Genomic DNA, 16,121 nt, shown 5'->3' with positions numbered 1-16,121 from the left:
GCTGCTGCTGCTAGCTTTCAGCAGACTGTGGGCTGTCGAATCCGTGGGCAACAATAGGTCACTAAAGGACAGGCATTTCTTGTTATGTCAGCAAAAGCCAGGTCTTCTGCAGGGAGAGCTTGAGAAATGCTGACAGGAGGACTGCACGCGTGCAGTATGTGCTCCTATGTGCAGCCACGTGCATGCTTAATAAGGAGCCATTACAGAAAATGACCAAATCTCTTATAGGCCCAGCAGCCGTGTGTGTGTGTGTGTGCGTGTGTGTGCGCGCGTGCGTGCACGCGTGTGTGTGCAGAGGTGTACAGTCAATTGTCTGCAACTTGCAGAGTGCAGCTTGACTAAAAATACGTGGAGAACAGCCGCATGTCTAATTACCAGGAAGCATTTCTTGGAAGATTGCTGAGAGATTGTTGTCACCGGCATCCCGCTGCCACCCACTCTGCCTCTGGCTGTGTCCTACTTTACAGTATAGGTGGAGTCCATCATGTCCTTCTCGGGGGATTCGTTTTGGTGTACGCGCTGATAGAGAGGAATCTTTGCTTTTTTACACGACAGGAAGTGGTATCTGTGCGGCATGCGGGCACCGATATCTGCGGGCGCTGCCATGTGCAGCAGGCGTACTGGAAATGCCGCAGTGGTTTGTTGTGCATGATCTCCGCGTCACACGTCAAAACCTAATTGTGAACCGAGACGACTCACTTGCTCACTTTCTCCTGTGGTTGCTAAGCAATAACCACTAGTCTGTTTTTCTTGTGACTCTCCACTTTGCTCATTCACAGTATTTGTGACTGTGCACGGGCGACTGCGTATCTGCCTGCACTCAGCCTGTGCTGCGACAGGGCCATGGCACTCGTGTGTCTAACCACTGCACAACAACAGCGCTGACGCACTCGGAGCAGTCTATGCTGCGGTCCTGGGTTTGTGGAGGTCTGAGAAACCGCCGGCGGTTGGCTGTGTCACCCAGAGGTGAACTGTGACCCCTGAAGCCTGGATGCAGGCTTTAGTGCCTTCAATACTGAGCTGTGTGTGTTTACCGACATTTGGGACATGGGCAATGACTGCTAAGTAATAATCTTATATCGGACTATATAAAAGGCATATAAGGTTGATGACCTCAATGCCAGCACACATCACATGACAGCTCAGCTGATATTCTGTCAGATATCCAGTTGTCTGCTCATAAACGGAAATTCCTTCCTGCTGTTTTAATCTCACCGTCTGTGCGGCTGCAAGCAGCTTTGCAACCCGCCTCCACCCCAGCTCCTCTTCTCATGCTGTTTCTCACCTGTTTCATGTCTGCATGTTTAAGTAGACAACAAAGCCGCGCTGCTATGGTCCTGTCTAACTAATCTGTTATTTCAATTAATATTTAATCTGCTGGTTAATTTTCTGTTTTACTTGGTAAAATTCAGGAAAAAAAACGGAGAAGTTTTATTATACCAGTGAGACTCCACCTGTTTTATTTATCCAATATAAAGCACAATGATTTCAAGCAGAGACAAATCCTCCCTGTCGGCAACACGTTGCATTTTTCCTGTTGCGACTGATCTGAACTGTTTCTGTGGTTAGACTATTGGAGCACCGATGGAGCCTTCAAATGAGTAGAATCAAGGTGACTGAGAATGAGTCATACGGTTATCAAAGCAAAATCTCTCTGTGGCAAATCTGTACAATATAATTGATCTATTGAATGTGCAGGCACAATGCAGTGCCAGCCCCTGAACCTGCATCACCACAGAATGTGTATTTTTTTAAAGGCTGGCTTTGATCAGTCGTTGTAAATCATCTTCTGCTTCTTTTGTTACACGGGCTTAGACACTATTTCAACATTTTCATTTAGGGAAGAAAGCACTGCGGTCTTCTCCCTGCAGCTCTGCAGACACCTGCGTCTGCGTGAGGCTGTCGGGCCAGTTTGATTCTCTAATCAAACACTTCCACTGCTTTGGTTAATGTAGCTAAGCCAGGCTGTGAGCCAGGGCACAACAATACAACACAAAGGCGGTTATGATAAAGTCAAGCGTGTGCATAGATTGTGACACGCTCTACGGCCATCACTGTTGTTCACGCTTCGTGTACGCTGAACACGAGCGCACACCGTGTGCCTCTGTGAGTTACTATTTAACATCGTTTAATCTCAGGCTGAAACGTGAAGAATTTCACTCGACAGTCTGAGGTGAATCCTGTTTCACACTTGACTGAATAGCAAGCAGCACTTCCACTCGGGCCCCTAAATGCTGTTCTTTGGTTGTATACTTGCAGTTTGAAGGGTGGGATGTGGGGCAGGGGTCTGCTTGTGACCTCGAGGGGCCCAGCGTGGCGGTAAGAGCCATTTTCGTCTCCTGACCAGTTGAATACAGTAACAGAGGCCCCTTCTGGGAGCCACGAGGTTTACTAGAGAAAGCCACTGACAGCCTGAAGAGCAGCGGTGAAATCACAGCTCTGTTCACAGCTCTCCTGAGACGTGAGCTAAAAGCTCCACTTTGCACCGTCCTACTTAAAGCGAGAGCTGAACATCGTTTGTGTTGCAGCAGTACTGTCTAGACTCACAACACTGGTTAAACCTTAAACACATTCCCTCTTCACACCCGGATCATCACACAGTGTTGTGTTGGGAGAGTCTTACCAGGCCTATCAGGTACGGACTTCCTGCATCGCCCAGGAGATGAGAGGTGAAGCTCTGGAACGCGACAGCTGTTGCTCTCCGCGTGGGTATAACAACAAACTGCAAAAACACATAAAGAAACAAAGGCTGAAAAATGCAGCAGATTGCACAAAGTAACTGGGAAACCCAGCCCAGGCACACCTGGGTTGTCCACAGTGGTGCGTCTCCACACAGTCACCACAAACACAAACCCAGGCGCTGCTTCGTTCACCCAGCTCAGCGGAAATCCAATTTCATTTGGCTGATTTGAACTTTTAGACACTAAAACACACATCAGAGAAAAACCTCCCGTGTTTGTTTTCACCAGCGGGAATGACTCAGCCTCAGTCGAGGCAGCAATTATCAGCCCCGCCCGAACTGTCGGCCGCTCGCACATTTCCAAACCTGCATCTAATCTGACGACCCCATTGGTAAAGTTTGTCGCTGGAACTTCCAGTGACCCAGAGGAGAAGTACTGGTTTCTCAATACTTACCATTAAGATGTCTGCTGTTATGGCCCAGTTGAGGAAAAGCAGCGTCTCTCCAATAAAGATACAAACCTAAAGAAAGAAAGAGATCGTTAACTCTGTGTGGGAACACTCAGAGAAATGCTTTGCTGTGGTGGTTTAAAAACGCCGAGCGTGTAGCCCACGAGCTGAAGAGCAGCACCGGATGATAAGGATTGTTGCTGAAGCTCAGTGTGGAAAACCACAACTATACAGGTGGAGGAGAAAACTTGAAGTAAGACAGGAACACACGGGCTGCTGGTGAACAGCACCGAGGGTCCAACACGGCTCCTCACAGCCGGCTGATGCGTTTCCTGCCGGGGAATAAAACTTGTGCTGCTGTTTCAGACCTACAGTACAGAGAGGTCACAGCAGACAGGTCCGCTCTGAAAGCTGCCAACCGGACACCGTGACGACACGTCGCCTCTTAGAAGAGAGACGCACGGCCGTGCGCTGACGAGACAACAGCTGCGAGAGGTCAGACGGCCTCGACAGAGCAGCGCCGCCCGCCGCAGTCGTGTCACGCCTTATAATGTGACACATCTGTCAGCGCTTTGCCATGAAACTTGAGCCGATCACTTACACGCGCTGCTGTACTGTAAGATGATTTAATACTGTACAGTAGACTGAAGCTGGCTAAAAGCAGTGACATCATGTGTTTGAAATTATGACCTCGTAGTGAGGACTGCTACTGTTGCTGCCTGGTAAACCCAAACCTCTGTCTTTGGACCCGAGACAGCGTTCAACCTGCACTGTTACCATCTGCCACTGACACTCGGAGCGATACCAGGCGTCACTTCAGTCATTAGCAAAGCTAAAGCCTGTTTCTGTAATAGAGCAACTGTATAAAATTGAGTTGGACAGATCTGTAATGGTGTAATTAATATGGAAACTTCTGCTCCTCGGCTCTAATTGGCTGAGTCATGCTGCTGCCTGACACCTGATAAATGTGCGCCTTTGACCTGGAAGAAGTTCAAATACATCTTACTTCATTACATCGAAATCATTATTCGCATCAGTAATCATCTGTCACCTGGGACCTACTTTGTTTGGTGTGCTACCTGTGGGCTACTCACTTAATTCATATAAATTACACTTAACATATTGCTGCTTAAATAAATCAGCTTTTGGTTGTTTGCTCGTGGACAGTGGGAGCTCTGCATGTTTGATTTCTTCTTCCTGACAGCAGCTCAGAGGGATTTGTTCCTCATACCAGGATCAAACGTGTCACTCGAATCGTCACTCGGTTTAAAAAAATGCTCACAGTTGTAAAATCCAATACGGAGCCGGACTTTCCAGGGAAAGCCGAGGTCACATTTTTTAGGATATGGAAGCCTGTTTGTTAAGTTTCCTTACACGCATGGGACTGCCACGTTTCTGCCACTGCAGGCCAACTTGTTGAGAGTCCCTTCCTATTCCTTTGTCACTGATAAGAGCGAGAAATCTGTGCTTGATAAGTCCGACATTGTTTCAAAAACAGCCTTTCCTGCTGCACGAGGTAATTATGTCCACTGGCTCCATGCTGTTTGCCTACGATTAGTGAGTGTGGAGGCCCGATCAGGCTCACCTGTTATTACGATCAGTATGATCAGCTACACCCATTCACTGCTCTGCTCCCACCCGACAGCTCCTCTGTCTCATTTGACTGTCAGCTTCTAGAACGAATCATAACTGACACGCTAATATCGCCTCATCCTTGAAAATGAAGAATGCTTTTCCAACATCCCCAAACCTGGCACAGCTCTTTACTTAAACTTGATCCACTGCAGGCACAACGCCGTCTGTGCGACAGCTCCAGGGAACGAGCCTTACGTAAGCTCCAATGATGCTCTTCTTGGCCACCACGAAGATGAGGCAGATGAAGATGGCCGAGCCCAGCATGCTGACGGCGCACACCAGAGGGTCGGCTCGTTCTGTCTTCTGGCGACACAGGCGTGTGGTGAGAGCCCCGATGACCACGCCTAACAGCCCCGTCACACATGTGATGGCCCCGAACACCATGCTGTGGGAAATAACGCAGATTTAGACGAGCAGGTTTTACAAACACTGCGATCAAGGTCACAGAAGAATGGCGCACTGTAAAAAAAGCTACAATCAGCTGCTCACAGTGGGGTGTCACACGCTCCTCCTCATGCATCCTTTGGAGGAAACTCAAATAGTTTTACTTTCTATCTCTGATCCTTAAACGGTGCTGGAGTCCTGCCCTTTCACAAGGAAACAGAAATCCACCCCTCCGTCGAGTCATGAGCCTCTCACCTGTCCGTGCTACTGCAAATCTCTTTTGTGCAAGCCTCTGCCGTCTTCTGCACCACCCGGGCTCTAAACAGGTAGCCAGGAATCCATATACCAAACGCACCCGTGGCAAAGGAGACCGCTGCCGAAGCCAAGGAGGAGAACACGTAGCTCCGACTGGCAACAAAGACACAGAAAGATCGTGAGGATAATCACATCATGTCAAACATCTCGCTGACTCTTTCTTATCTGACCAGAACTGCAATCTGATGGTTGCACAGAGTTAAAGCAGCTGAAACAGCAGGTGCTGCAGCTCAAAGCCACCGAAGTGAAGAATAAATCCGCACGGCTAAAAATGTCCAACATCTCTATAAAGAAACCCAGCCCACGGGTCCAACACAACAAAGCTACAGTGTTTCACCGGCTGGGACCACATCCTTTGTAACGATGGGCGATGAGGGAGTACGAACTGGTGCTGCGGTTTGGGGAAGGCCTCGAAGGGGACTGGTGACGCCTCCCGGGCCGGACAGATCCTATGTACTAACGAGAAGTGAATGAAGGAAAGGAAGAGAGGAGAGGAGAGGAGAGGAGAGAGAGAAAACGGGGGGGCATGAAAATGAGAACAGCAGGTATTGGTGAAGGGGGGGCTTCTACAGCCTGAGGCCGGAGGGGGCGTGGCGGAGGAGTGGTCCGCTCCTGAAATTCAGATGATATCTCCATGTGCTGTTCAGCAGAAGGGCAGGAGGACAGTGAATGCTCCTGTTGGCATTTCCATTTCAGCCATGGTTACGTAATGAAGACGTGTGTAATGCTTTTGTTTGTCCATCCAACAATGTAAACGTACTGATGAAGGATGTAGTTGAATGTAAAGAAGCATGTTCTCACACTTAGAAAGCTAAAAACAGACAATTCTGCTATTTTCCTTATTTAATATCAGCTGTGAGCAAACCAGAGGGAAGCAAAGACAGGGTGGACATGTAGGGAAACTGAGACGACAGCTTTAGACGGAGGATGATCGGAGGGGCAGATGATCTAGGATGAGATCATTTAGGACTGTTGGGACCTTGCAGCTCGACTTGTATCCAAAACTCTAAATCTATCCATGAATCCCCCTGAACACTGAACTCATAAACGATTTCCCAAAATCTGCTGTCTGAAAGTGAGCCTTACTTCTTGGCGAGCGCTTTCATGTCACACAACCAGGAGGTGCGGCTCCTGATGCGACCTCCCAGCTGATCGGCGCTCCCTCTCTTTGGGTCAGGGACAAGGAGCAGGATGAGAACGCTTGCAGTGATGCCTAAAACTGGGGAAACCTAAAGGGACGAGAATCAATCAGCATCAGAGTTCAGACACATCATGCTAACATACAGCAATAGAAGAGTTAAAACAGGAGACAAAGAACGCTGTTTCCAGTCTGAATGGACGGCGTCTGCGTTACGCCTGACATTCACTGTGTGTGTGTGCATGTGTGTGCATGTGTGTGCATGTGTGTGTGTGTGCATGTGTGTGCATGTGTGGGTGGGTGTGCATGTGTGGGTGTGGGCCTGGCTGTGGGTACAAGCACAAAAGAGCCTAAAAAAGCTTTTTTTGTTTTTGCTTTGTGAAGTTTCACCGAGTTGAAAACCTCATAAAGTGCCCATCTGCTGCTATAGTCACCATCATCTTTCATGGGCTGCGTGGCAGCGTGTTTGTACCTGCGTGCGACTTTGTGGCGGAGACGAAGACAAAAGGCAGGATGGGCTGCGTTCGAGGGGGTTCGTTTGAGTAATACAAATTGCTCACAAAAGCAAAACCAATTTCGTATGTCAGGGGAAATTCATCCCGTTATATTTTGATGCTCATAAAAGCCCATTTATATGCATAAGTACTGCGCTGCTGTGAAACGTGTGTGTCTGTGTGCGTCTGTGTGTGTCTGTGTGTGTCTGTGTGTGTCTGTGTGTGTCTGTGTGCGTCTGTGTGTGTCCTTTGGAGTTTTTCACTGGGGGAATAATTCTGTGTCTGCCGTGGCTCATAATGCAGTTAATAATGTGGCTGCGCTCTCAGAAGTGTGAGGATTACGCCGCCGTGCGCCGCCGTCTACATCGAAATCTTATAATGTGCTCTCAGAGCGAGGCGGCCTAATGGAAGCTGGAGCTGGTCTCACTGAAGGGGAAACAAATATCAGGTTTTTTGGCACTTATGTTCCTTCAGAATTATTCTAAAACTCAAAGGGGCTGTGACCTTTAACCTCGACTCCCACAGGGCCCATTAGACGCTTCCTGTATGGGTGGTGGGCTATCAAATAAATGAGCTACTGCCCTCTCCTGCTACTCCTTCTTTGGACCTCCTTTGTTGCTTCATCTCATCCATATTTTCAGGAAGCTAGCTGGAACACGCTGGGCAAAAACAAACGGAAGCGCTGCAGTGTTTTTCCCTTCAAGCAGGATACCGCTGCAAAGAACCCGTTTTATGTCTTGTTATTTGTTTTCCCTGCATGCCACACCGGTGATTAATTGGCTTTGAGATTGTTTTATTGGAATGTCATTGTGGCTGCTTTGGAACAAGCCAGCCTGCTCTTTGTTTTTATTTTAAAGCTCCACCACGGCGAGGAAGAAATGAACTTCCTGCCAAGCGAGCTGTCCGCGTCCAGGAATCTCTTCCATGGCGAGAAAGTTTCATGTGTTCCAGTCACTTCATAAGAAGGGTGAGGTCATACTTCGTTCCAAGGATGGGCCTGAAGTGGAGGAGCCCTGCTGGGGTTCTCGCTGGTCCCCTCCTTTGAGGCCGGGCGGCTTCATTGAGGTTCACCTCCAAACATTTGGTCTCAGCTTTGGCAACAGTGATTTATGCTCCTAATAGAGCACCTTTCTCCTGCTGCAGTCTATTAATGAGTTTTTTCAATATCCCATCAGCAGGTTTCTGCAGATAGATTTCTCTCGGGAGCAGAAATAAGCCTTTTATCAAACGAGATCCAGGTTAATTCGTCAGAGCACCTTTAGGGTATTTGCCCAACAGTACTTAGTCACAGCTGTAGCGCCATGCCCGTCTCATTGCTCCATCGCTGCCCTACAAAGACGTTTAATAGCTGCGGCGCCTGTTGCAGCTCATTTCCTGCGGGTGATTCTTGCTCTCTATAAACAGCATCTTTGCATCAGCTGCTGAATCGGGCTCTGACATCATCTCTGTCGCTTTGCTTTACGGTGTGACGTCAGGAGACATTTGTTTGACACAACACAGCTCGTACCTGCAGATGCACCCGAGACGTGCAACAGTGACACAATGGCCAAACCAAATGTTGTATTTCCTTAATCTCCTGTAGTGACAAAGACCTCCCAGAGCTGCCATTTATCCTCGTTCAGCAGAAATGGCCTCCATGAGCAAAATGTTAGTTAAATGTTTACAGCGACTGCAGCGTGTTTATTAGAAATCCACGTTCCTGCTGCTGCTGAAGCCGATCAGAACCTACGCAGCAAATGTTTTTTTGGTGTGAAAGCGTAATGGAAGGAGATGTTTTTAGAAAGGCTTCTGCAGGAAGCTGAAGGCTGAGCTAAGGAGGATTTGAGCCTCTGTTCCCCAAACGTCTGAGCCAGTGCCCCCTCCCACCACCCCACATGATGCTGACGCTCTTACCCTGAGTGCCCAGTGCCAGTCTCCTGCAGCCTCCTTGGCGCTGGAGCCCAGGATGTAGCCCAGCCCGCTGCAGAGGGACAAACAGGTTATGCATCAAAACACAACATATACAGCATTTTACTGTCAGCCTGCTCTGCTCAAGTTTACCGAATCACAGAAACATTTGGGTCCATCTTCACATAACAGCATAATGGCGTCATTTCCCCTGCAGCACACTCATGATGTGATGTGCACGTCTGCAAAGGTTGTTTGGGTACAACGATCTCATCGAGCAATCGTTCTTAAAATGATCCTGCAGTGTGTAGGTGAGACACTGAATCTGCAACACTTCAATACACAGGCCGGGTTTTTCTAGTGTTTCTGAGTAAATTGAGCCTATTGCTGTGTTACTAAACAGAACAGGTCCTGAGCTGCTTCATTCATCTGAGGTAATGTTGCTCTTCTCTCAGCTTGTGGCCATTCTGCCACGGTCTCTGCCCTCATCAGTGCATTTGTGCCCACAGACCTGTTGTTGTTCCTTATTCAGACTTTGTGTGAAAGAGATCTATCTATCTATCTATCTATCTATCTATCTATCTATCTATCTATATAAGCAGTTGCTGAAATGCTCAAATGCCCCGCCGATGGTACCTGTTCGGCTCGCTCTTCTTCCCCTGATCAGTGGCTGCTTCGACAAACAATCACTGGAATTATGTGTAATTAGTTAAGTGGTCAGTCAGTTGTGACTCAGTGACATGCGTCAGCTGAGTCTGTCATTTCCATCACTGAAGCCCGCAGTACTACACATCCTGTTTGTAGTCTGATTATAGCTGCTGAGTGTTTGGGAACTAATGACGTGTTACTGATCAAAGCACCGGAATCTGTTTGGTCTCTGCGTGGGTGATTTGTGCGAGCAGCCACTAAACGCAGGTGTAAAGTAACTAATGTGAGGACACAGAGCCAGTGTTGTCTTCTGGCCGCGGGCTTTACTCTCACAGTAATTTCACTGCTTTTGGTAAAAAAATGGTGTTTTGTGCTTAACGAATGAACGCTGCAGTGAAACTTTTGAGGGAACTGTCGCTGGATCAGATCGGGTGAGATCGGCGTGGCATCAGCGTTTCAAGGACAAAAAGGATTCGGATTGATAACTGGGCACCTGGGGATTAGTAAATACAAAGCTGCTGAGCTTCTAGGCGATGACATAACTGCCAGTAATGATGAAACTGTCAGAAAAGACGCTGCTTTACACCCCTGATGCCAGTTTATCCAGCATGACCATACTCATCAAATGTCAACAGAAAACCCGACGAGTGTGACAATAACATGAATCGTTAACTTTCAGAGGCTTTGAGCACTTTTGACCTACACTGATCTCTGCCACTAAAACTGAAGATTGTAAAGTGGCTTGGATGGAAAACGTCGCTGACGATCATCACTGAGACACGTCTCTAAATTAAGTTTTCTTTGTTTGTCACACGTTTATGACGCTGCATCACGGGAACGTTACCTGGAAAAATGGAGTTAAAATGGGCGAACTAACTAAACGGTGGCTAACTGTAAACTTTGTACACAACATTCTGAATCTCTCAGATGCAAATTTGTCATTTAACCTATAGACACAACAAAAGTGGACTCGACATCAAGTGATAGTGATGTTTGTAAAGAAGAAAAGGTTCTCCTTGATCCACCATCACTTTGGTACCGACGTCAGCGGGGCAGTTTGAGCTCTTACTGGCAGAGATGGAGTCACGTGTGAGGGCGCAGAGGAATCTGATTACCTTTACACTTTCATATCGCTGCATATTCAAACGCTATGATTGCACTTGTTTCCAAATGCAGCGGTCTGATTGGTCAGATCATGCAAAAAATCCTCCAAATCGAAACAATCTGGAAAATGACGGCGTTAAATCTGAAAACATGTTAACACACAATATAAACGCGTCTGGTGCGTAAAGGCCTTTAAGTCTTGCCTGACACTAAACACGATCACAGCTTGACGGAGCTCATGGCTTCCACAGACAGACACTCTGCCCCAGATAGCAGTGACACATTGGCCCCGAGCCTGGCGTCCAACACTTTGCGCGGCTTCTACTCACAGTTTGTTTAAACTCTTGACTGGAAAAGTGAAGAAAGCCAGTCAGCCTTTGTGATTTCTGAGTTATCTGCATGTGCAGAGTCTCTCCCCACATGCTGTTTCCCATCAGAATAATAAATTGCAACACTAGCGAGATGATCAATTGAGCGCAACAACTTTGTTATCAGCACTTGCTGCTAAAAGAGACAAAACATGTTTAGCTGGTTTTATACACACGCACAGTGAAGGTGGAAACAGTCTGCCGTCGTCGGCTAGTCTTCCAAAAATAACAGAGCAGCATAAACGTGCTCAGACAGCATATGATATTTCCAGTGAGTGACTAACAGCTAATCTTATCAGAGAGCGTTTGGAAAGTTCGACACAACAATAAAACCTGAGCATGAAAAACAGACCGACTCAAACGGCAGCGAGACCCAGAAACATATCTGTGGGGCCGGTTTCAAAAAGGTTTGAAAAAACAAACAAACAAAGGATGAAGGGCAGGGGAAGCCGTTTCCTATAAATCCAGTCTAATTCCTGGGGTCATTTCCTGAAAATGGTCACCGCAGCGTCAGTAAAGACAAACAAGTGGGAGAGTGGATAGGATGTTTGACGCGCCACGCCGAGGCTCCCTCTTTCACCTCCCATTGTCAGTGTTGCTGGGCAGTTTACCGTGACCCAAACAACTCTGGCGAGTCATAACACAAGCACTCAAAGGGCAGATTAGGCTTCCCTTTGCTCGTCTGTCTCCAGCCTGCTATTATAAAACCGGATATAATGACAGAAATGTCAAATAACGCTCATGTTTAGAGTGTTGCAGACTACGCACCGCTTCCAGCATGCAAACGATGGAAAACAGCACAGCCTGCGACAGCTCAGGCGAATGGGACGTCTCTAAAGTGAGCATCGCAGGTACATTGGTCTTTTATTTCTTGGCTCTGTTTGTTTTCTCCCTGAGCTTCTTTATCTGCTTAAATGAATTGCAGAGCCTAGAGACTCAAGCTTAATAATACCTCCTACTCACAAATCTCCATGTCACAGCTCCAACCCTGCTTTAAGCTTCACAGAGCCAACTGAAAGTATTTTTCTGCAAAGGTTCAATTTAAAAAAACAAACATAAGCGTGACCTTCCCAATGTGAGGAAAAGTTCAATTATCTATATGACAGCTCTGTAGTTCCTTTGGATTTAACATCTGAAGGACGGGCTAGGTGTGATGAAAGGATGAAAACGTTCATGGTCATCACTGAGGTGTCGTTTCATGAACATTCAGCTCCCAAAATAGCTCATCAGCTTCAACAACCCAGGCCCTGTCTGCATCTTACCTTCCCAGGGGGATGGCCAGGTAGAAGACAGAGAGCATCATGGTGCGGGTGTTACTAGTAAAGAGGTCTCCTATGATGGTGGGAGAGATGGAGGAGTAGCTGGATTCTCCGATGCCCACGAGTCCTCTGGAGAGCACAAACAGCCAGAAGTACTGTGGAGAGGAGGAAGAAGCTAATCTGCGTATCCTTGTGTTACAATCACAACATTTAATCACTTAGTATTTACATCAGTGCTGATTCAGCATCACTGAGCTTGTGAACATACAGTGGAGGATCAATGGGTCATCCTCCGAGACATCAGAGCATCAAACATGGTAATTCTGTTTAACCATTATTGAGTTCCTACTTTACACCAGGTAAATATAAAATACAATTAAACACCATGTAGTCGGTCTTTATAGGTGTAGTCCATCAGTTAAGTATATTATCATTGTCGCAAAATATTCAGTGGCTTCATGAGCTCTTGTATGAGCACCAAAAAACATGGATTTTCAGAATAAAAGTCTTTTATAATTCTTCTTTCTGCATATGTTAGCATAGTCTGCATCTATGCCCATCATGCTGCTGTACTGGTGCTCAGCACAGATTAGTTATTGACTTTGAATGTTATGTATTTTATTATCAGTTAATGGAAATATAACAGCAGTAAGATTTTATGTGTTTAATCTGCGCGGTATGAAGGGATGAAGGGACAAACTTAAAAGGCCTTAATAGGAGCATCTTTCTCATTGAGGCACCTGTGCAGGCAGCTGATCGCTAACTGCTTCCACGGCAACCACTACTCACTACATCTGGACGACCGGCTTGCTTGTAAAGCTGCAAAGAAATCGGGATCCCCACACAGGAGACAAATGACAAACACGGGTCAGTAATCTGACCTGTGATCTGGCCACAACGAGACATTTACAGTAAAGACTTCCAATCCAGTCAGCTGCTCTTATATGCAAAGCCTTTTTAAGATCTTTTTATTTCCACTCGTAACGCGGCTCTGGGCTGTTACAGCCCGATAAGCAGTGTCCTTCATAAAGACGTAATTAGGAGCTGTTTATACCAGTGAAGACGCCAAAGATGTGTTTACTGTTTTTTCAGCACATAGTTTTGCATTATTATATTGCTTGAGACTATGAGCCCATGCAAGTGTTTACTGCTGTGTATATAGTTATGTTTGTCACATTGTTTGAAATGATTTACAGACAGACTATTTTTTTCCTTTAATGGCCGTTTGGTGGGATGATGACAGGCACTCTTCCTGTGTTTGTGGTCACTGGAACAGAAACTCTACTAGCAATGACAAAGAAGCAACGCTGCCAAAGAAGCACCACAAAAATGTGGTTTGGAAAACGTCCGAAGACTACAAAGACACGAAAGAGAAGTTTGAGATGATCGAAACCTTTCCCCGACTTTTGAATGAGTTAAAGACAAATATCAGCATGCTGACATGGCGGGGTTAGTTTCCCATGTTCACTGACATATGATGAGCTCACAATCAGCTGTTTTCAACTAGTACGTTTGAGAAACTGTGTGTTGTTACTTTATTAAAGCAAAGTCTGATATTTATCTACAGGACACCAGTTCAGGCACTTGTCACTGGTCCTGACACTTTATCAAGTCCAAAGAGGTACTTTGAAGGAAACTTTTATCATTTACGTCCACGTCTACTCGCTTCTTTGGTTATATTAAAGGTAGAATGGGAGGTCTGTGGAACCAGGACTACCAGTTTGGACTGGGAGACAGACACCTGCTCTGCTTTTAAGATTAAAAACTTTCCTTTTTGGTAAAGCTTATAGTTAGAGCTGGATCAGGTGGCCTACAGGTGCATTTAGTCATTAGTTATCATTAACGGTGCCGTGCCTGCTGACAGACGGTGTACAGTGTGTTTTATGTGTTAACAGACCTCTCTGCACTGAATCATATCTGTTATTAACCTCTGTCTCTCTTCCACAGCATGTCTTTATCCTGTCTTCCTTCTCTCACCCCAACCGGTCGCAGCAGATGGCCCCGCCCCTCCCTGAGCCTGGTTCTGCTGGAGGTTTCTTCCTGTTAAAAGGGAGTTTTTCCTTCCCACTGTCGCCAAAGTGCTGCTCATAGGGGGTCATATGATTGTTGGGTTTTTCTCTGTATCTATGAAGCGCCTTGAGGCGACTTATGTTGTGATTTGGCGCTATATAAATAAAATTGAATTGAATTTTATTCATTAGTGCTGTATTCTGTGTGCGTCCTTGCTTCTAACTCTTCTGTCATTTCTGACTAAGCCACTCCCACCTTTCCTGCTTTCCCGCCAGTCGCATCACATGATTTTTCCCTCTGCTCATCTGCACTTCACTCCCTTTGTGAGTGCCCTCATGACATGTACTGTGGGAACAAAGACCATTCCTGGCCTGATTGTCTTTGTGCTGTTGCCAGAGCTTTCCAGTTATTCATAGATGTTCTTGTTTTTTAACCCCTGCTAACCTGGAACTTGCCGCCACCTTTCTTTTCTCTTTCTGCTTGATTTGAAAGTTTTCCTGTTTGGAGTAAACTCCAAGTGGACTTTTACCTGCTTGTGTCTGAGTCATGCAGACTGGCTATTCACTGAAGGGCAGTCACGCAACAACACCATTATAAAGATGATACCGTCATAAAACTATAAACAAAAAAAGGATCATCAACCTGTGGAGTTCGTCCAACAAAAGATCTCGATGTCCTCGTCTCACACTCTCGACACATACGAGATGACACTGAGTGAGCTGAGCGATGCTTTCTACTAAACTAAGGTATAAACAGGGACAGTCCTGGAAATATAACATATAAAACCTACCAGAGGCAGACAAGCTGCAGCACAATGTGCTGTCTTTCTGGCGTATAGTAATATGCTTCAACATGTTAAAATAAAGAAGCACAAGTGATCACTTTATGACATAATCTTGTGGTCATGAGGAAAAAGTATGAAGTTTCACTTTGTGGTGAACTTCTCTTATGTAAGATCTGCATCCTGCATCTCCTGCGAGTCCTTCCAAACGCCCCAGAGCGCCTCAAATGCATCACGACAGGAGTCTGTTGTAAGCGCTCGTTAGCATTTCATTGCGTGTCGTGTCTTTCATCTCTCCTGGTGACAGTGCCACAGCTATTATATAACAGCCATCATGTCTCATTTGATCGGCACGCTCAGGAACATGTCTTAAGGGTGGAGTCACAGTTGGAGACAAAGGACGTGAGCCATCAGCGGCCTTTGTGGGATTCGTCAGAGCTCCTTAACTTCAACTTATCTATAAGTGGCCTCGATGTATTTGCTGCTTAGGCGCAGCAGTCGAGTCGAGGACAGAGGACCTGAGCCGAGCTGTCGCTCTGCTTGCGGTTTACTTGCTGGAGACACTGCAGCGTGATGATGCTCTGCATGCTCCATAAATTTGACTAACACAGCTTTGAAGGCACATATTTCAGTCACTTTGTCAGATTTTCATTACAACCGTCGTGTCAAGAAGGCACCACGAGCCCGTCGACGCCCCCACGCAGACGTCCGTGAGCCGAGCCTTTTACTCTAATATGATGTCGACTCTCAGCGGGACGCCCCTTCCCCCATTTTATGGCCTCCACGAATGAATGATGTGGCCGTTTAAAGCACCCGGCATCTCCTCGCACACAGAGGTTCTTAGAGACACACAGTCTAAATCTGCTTGTAAAAGATCAGCGAAATGAGTTTTATCTTCCAAACCATTGTAACCGAGACAAGTGCGAGGCCTTCATTAGCTGGCTGCTAGCCAGAGAGAGGGCGCAGGCA

General features: G+C 46.7%; 1 protein-coding gene across 3 annotated transcripts in view; it reads right to left on the bottom strand.

The window, feature by feature from the left end:
• The window catches only part of spns2 (spinster homolog 2 (Drosophila)), a 58,156-nt gene that overhangs the window by 12,592 nt on the left and 29,443 nt on the right, over positions 1–16,121 (bottom strand). For all 3 annotated transcript variants that reach the window (XM_042218861.1, XM_042218860.1, XM_042218862.1), the window contains 7 exons: positions 12,365–12,516; positions 8,989–9,055; positions 6,550–6,692; positions 5,404–5,556; positions 4,960–5,149; positions 3,136–3,201; positions 2,624–2,722 (listed from right to left, as the gene is read on the bottom strand). In XM_042218861.1, the coding sequence (XP_042074795.1) occupies positions 2,624–2,722; positions 3,136–3,201; positions 4,960–5,149; positions 5,404–5,556; positions 6,550–6,692; positions 8,989–9,055; positions 12,365–12,516 (870 nt within the window). The remainder of the gene's footprint in view (positions 1–2,623; positions 2,723–3,135; positions 3,202–4,959; positions 5,150–5,403; positions 5,557–6,549; positions 6,693–8,988; positions 9,056–12,364; positions 12,517–16,121) is intronic.

Source organism: Haplochromis burtoni, unplaced genomic scaffold (assembly GCF_018398535.1).
Source record: "Haplochromis burtoni strain Fernald_Lab_line unplaced genomic scaffold, NCSU_Asbu1 Contig_24, whole genome shotgun sequence".
NCBI lineage: Eukaryota > Metazoa > Chordata > Actinopteri > Cichliformes > Cichlidae > Haplochromis > Haplochromis burtoni.
This window is presented reverse-complemented; position numbering and strand designations above follow the sequence as displayed.